This window comes from Setaria italica, chromosome III (assembly GCF_000263155.2).
Source record: "Setaria italica strain Yugu1 chromosome III, Setaria_italica_v2.0, whole genome shotgun sequence".
NCBI classification, from domain to species: Eukaryota; Viridiplantae; Streptophyta; class Magnoliopsida; order Poales; family Poaceae; genus Setaria; species Setaria italica.
The window spans coordinates 23,506,536-23,509,457 of record NC_028452.1 but is presented as its reverse complement, the minus strand read 5'-3'; the positions used below and the strand labels follow the sequence as shown (position 1 = coordinate 23,509,457).

Below are 2,922 nucleotides of genomic sequence, written 5' to 3'. Positions count from 1 at the left end.
CGCCGCCGCCATCCGCCAAGCACATCAGGGTGGCGGCACAACCTGCCGCGGCCCTCCATCCCCGAGGAAGGCGGCGGCGAGGGGGAGGGTGACGACGACGGCCGGGGGTAGCAGAGGATGGCGGAGGAGGCGGACCCCGAGCAGGCCGCGAGGCTCTTCAGCATCTCCATCGAGCTGAAGCGGACCCGGGAGGACGACGACACTGGCGGACCACGGCAGCGCCGACGCGGAGGTGAAGACGGAGGCGTCGGATCCGCATCAACATCGAGGAAGTAGCAGCAAGGAGCCGTCGCCGGACCAGCACCCGTGGCTTGGGCTCGGATCCGACGGCGACGGTGAGGCAGAGGAGGAGGAGGAGGAGGTGGTGGCGCCGCGGGGCCGAGCGGAGACCGCGGGGCCGCCGAGGCGAGGCGGAGGCGGCGGCAGCGGCGGCGGGCGAAGGAGGTGGGGGGAGAGAGAGAGTGCGGGGAGGAGAGAGGGGAGGGGGGCAAGGGGAGGAAATTGATCCGGGGACCACTTTTAGCCCAGTTTAGGGCATCTTTAGGAGCTAAAGTTTTTAGCTCAAACTTTAGCTCTTTGACCCTTTTTGTCCATCTATTTGGATTCCAAGAGTTAAATTTTAAGTTAAAAGTGTAGAATTAAAATTTAGCCCTTGGATCCAAACAGATCCTTATGGTGTATAGAGCATGTGTTCTCTATGCAATTTCAAGTGTAGAGTAGGTTCGGTGTGTATTGTGTTGCCGTGGTGCTCAGCTATCAACGGCCATCCGACGGCCGGAGTTAACGAGACCAGATCATCGTATTGTGGTTTAGGATTTTAATTTTGTTAGCGACCCCTCCTAGGTGAGCCTCTTTGGGCATGAGCCGTATGCTCCAGGGCTCCAAAGTTCATGTAACTATAAAGAACTCTAAGCTACTTAGAGTGTGTTTAGAGTGTGTTTGGCAGCACTTCACTTTAGTAAAAATTGATCCACTCCATCAATTTTAAAAATTTTGCAGCCAAACACGTCTAGCTCCAGCAATTCCGGCTCCAGGAAAAAGGTGGAGAAGGGGGGCAGATTCACATTTTTGGTGGAGTACCTCAAGGGGTGCTCCAAAAATCCACCTTTCAGACCTCCTTGTAGAGTTGGTGGGTATTTAACCACCATTGCCACCCGTTACACAGTACCGATTCGATCTAAAAAAAGAACAGACCGTCGCGCTTCTCTTTCCCACACCTGTCACTTCTCTTTCCCGCCGTCGCTTCTCTCCTGCCGCCGCGCAGAAACCTAGCGCTGCCCTTCCTCCCTGGGCTGCCGCCGGCGGTCTTTCCCGGCGAGATGGATGGTGACAGCGAGCCTCCTCCGCCAATTTCTCCAATTTCTTCCTCAGCTCAACCTCAGGGATCCATTTTGGGCGGTGTGGTCAGGGGAAATTTGGGCGGTGTAGCGGTCCTGGGCGCCACCGGCGGGGGAAATTTGGGCGCCACGGCCAGGGGTGCCGTGGACGCGCATGAAGACGGTGCTGCGGTCCTTGGCGCCGGCGGCCTGGGAAATTTGTGCGGCGTGGCCAGGGGTAATTTGGGCGGCGCAGCGTTCCTGGGCGCCGCCGGCTGGGGAAATTTGGGCGCCGCGGCTAGGGGTGGTGTGGATGCGCATGAAGACGGTGTTGCGGTCCTGGACGCCGGCGGTCGCAGGCCCTTGGGCGCGGCCATGGGCCAGGAAGAATGTGCGGTCCAGGGGCAGGAAGTTCAGCGTCGGAAGTTGGGCATGACCAGGGGCGGCGGCCAAGGCCGTGGCCGTGTTGGCCAGGGTGACGGCCGTGGTGCCGGGCTTGGCAGCGAGCCCAACGGCCAGGATGTAGCCGCCTCTGCTGCACAACAAACAGGCGTGAAGAAGGCAGCAAAAAGAAAAGAAATGCTCCTGACAGGGTAATGCAAACTTTAGTAGCCTTTCTTGTGTTGCTTGTAAACTCAGTGTCATTGAAACCTTGCTTGTGCTGCTTGGCTGCTTGTTAGAGATTGGCACCACTTGCTAAGGGATTTAAGAATGTTAGTCAGCATGAACCGCACATGAAAGTTACTGACAAGAACATTGTGTAAGAACTGAGCTGCGTTCTCATTTTAACAGTTACGTTATACATGAGAACCAAGGTCTAGATAAAGATGAAGCCTTTTCCGGCTGAATTAATATCTGGAACTATATTAATACTTTTGCCTGCATTCACAACGTAAGCCATGTGTGCTTGCACATGCCTGCGTGTTGACCAACACATGTGGATGCAAACCAACTCGAGCAATCAAACCTGATATATTCCTTGTCTTATTTTCTATAATTTATTTGGAGGGTGCTTGCATCTATTATGTTAGCTTCACCAAGTTCTCAATTTTGCATTTCAATCTGGGAATACCACAGTAGCATATTGTATGTCACTGAGATCATCAGCTGATTATGCTAGAAACTTTTTGTGCGGCTTATATCTTGGTTAGGGTGATTCAATTGAATGGACTGATGCAAACACAACGCTCATATGTTCATTGTTTTCTAAACAAGTTAAGAAAGGGAATAGGCTGAACACCCAACTCAGTAGGATATGATGAGGTTAGCGATGAATTTTTCAACCTCACAGCAATTGAGGAATTGTGTTCTTTTAATGTTACTTTTTTATTGTATGAACTATTGTCATTGAAACTTAAGTGTTGTTTTAATATTTACTTACTTGTTCGAATGAAGTATTGTCATTGAAATTTAAGTGTGGTACTTATTTTATTTTATTTTTCATATGGTCTCTTATTTGTAGGAAAGTGAGAGCGATAATGAGGACTCTAATGATGAAAGCGAGGTCTTTTGAAATCTTATTTTGGGTGCTGTAGAAATTGCACAAATATGTGCTAACCTCTACCTTGTTAAAAATCCACCAAGGACATCTGGTGTTAGTGGTATA

General features: G+C 51.3%; 1 protein-coding gene across 1 annotated transcript; it reads left to right on the top strand.

The window, feature by feature from the left end:
- Positions 1-1,319: 1,319 nt before the first annotated feature.
- Positions 1,320-1,913, top strand: LOC101770942 (circumsporozoite protein-like). The gene has a single exon (XM_004963758.1). The coding sequence runs from the start codon at positions 1,320-1,322 to the stop codon at positions 1,911-1,913; it is 594 nt and encodes a 197-aa protein (XP_004963815.1).
- Positions 1,914-2,922: the final 1,009 nt, after the last annotated feature.

Excerpts from the sequence above, each read along its gene's own strand:
- LOC101770942 (XM_004963758.1), top strand. The coding sequence starts at position 1,320 with ATGGATGGTGACAGCGAGCCTCCTCCGCCAATTTCTCCAATTTCTTCC.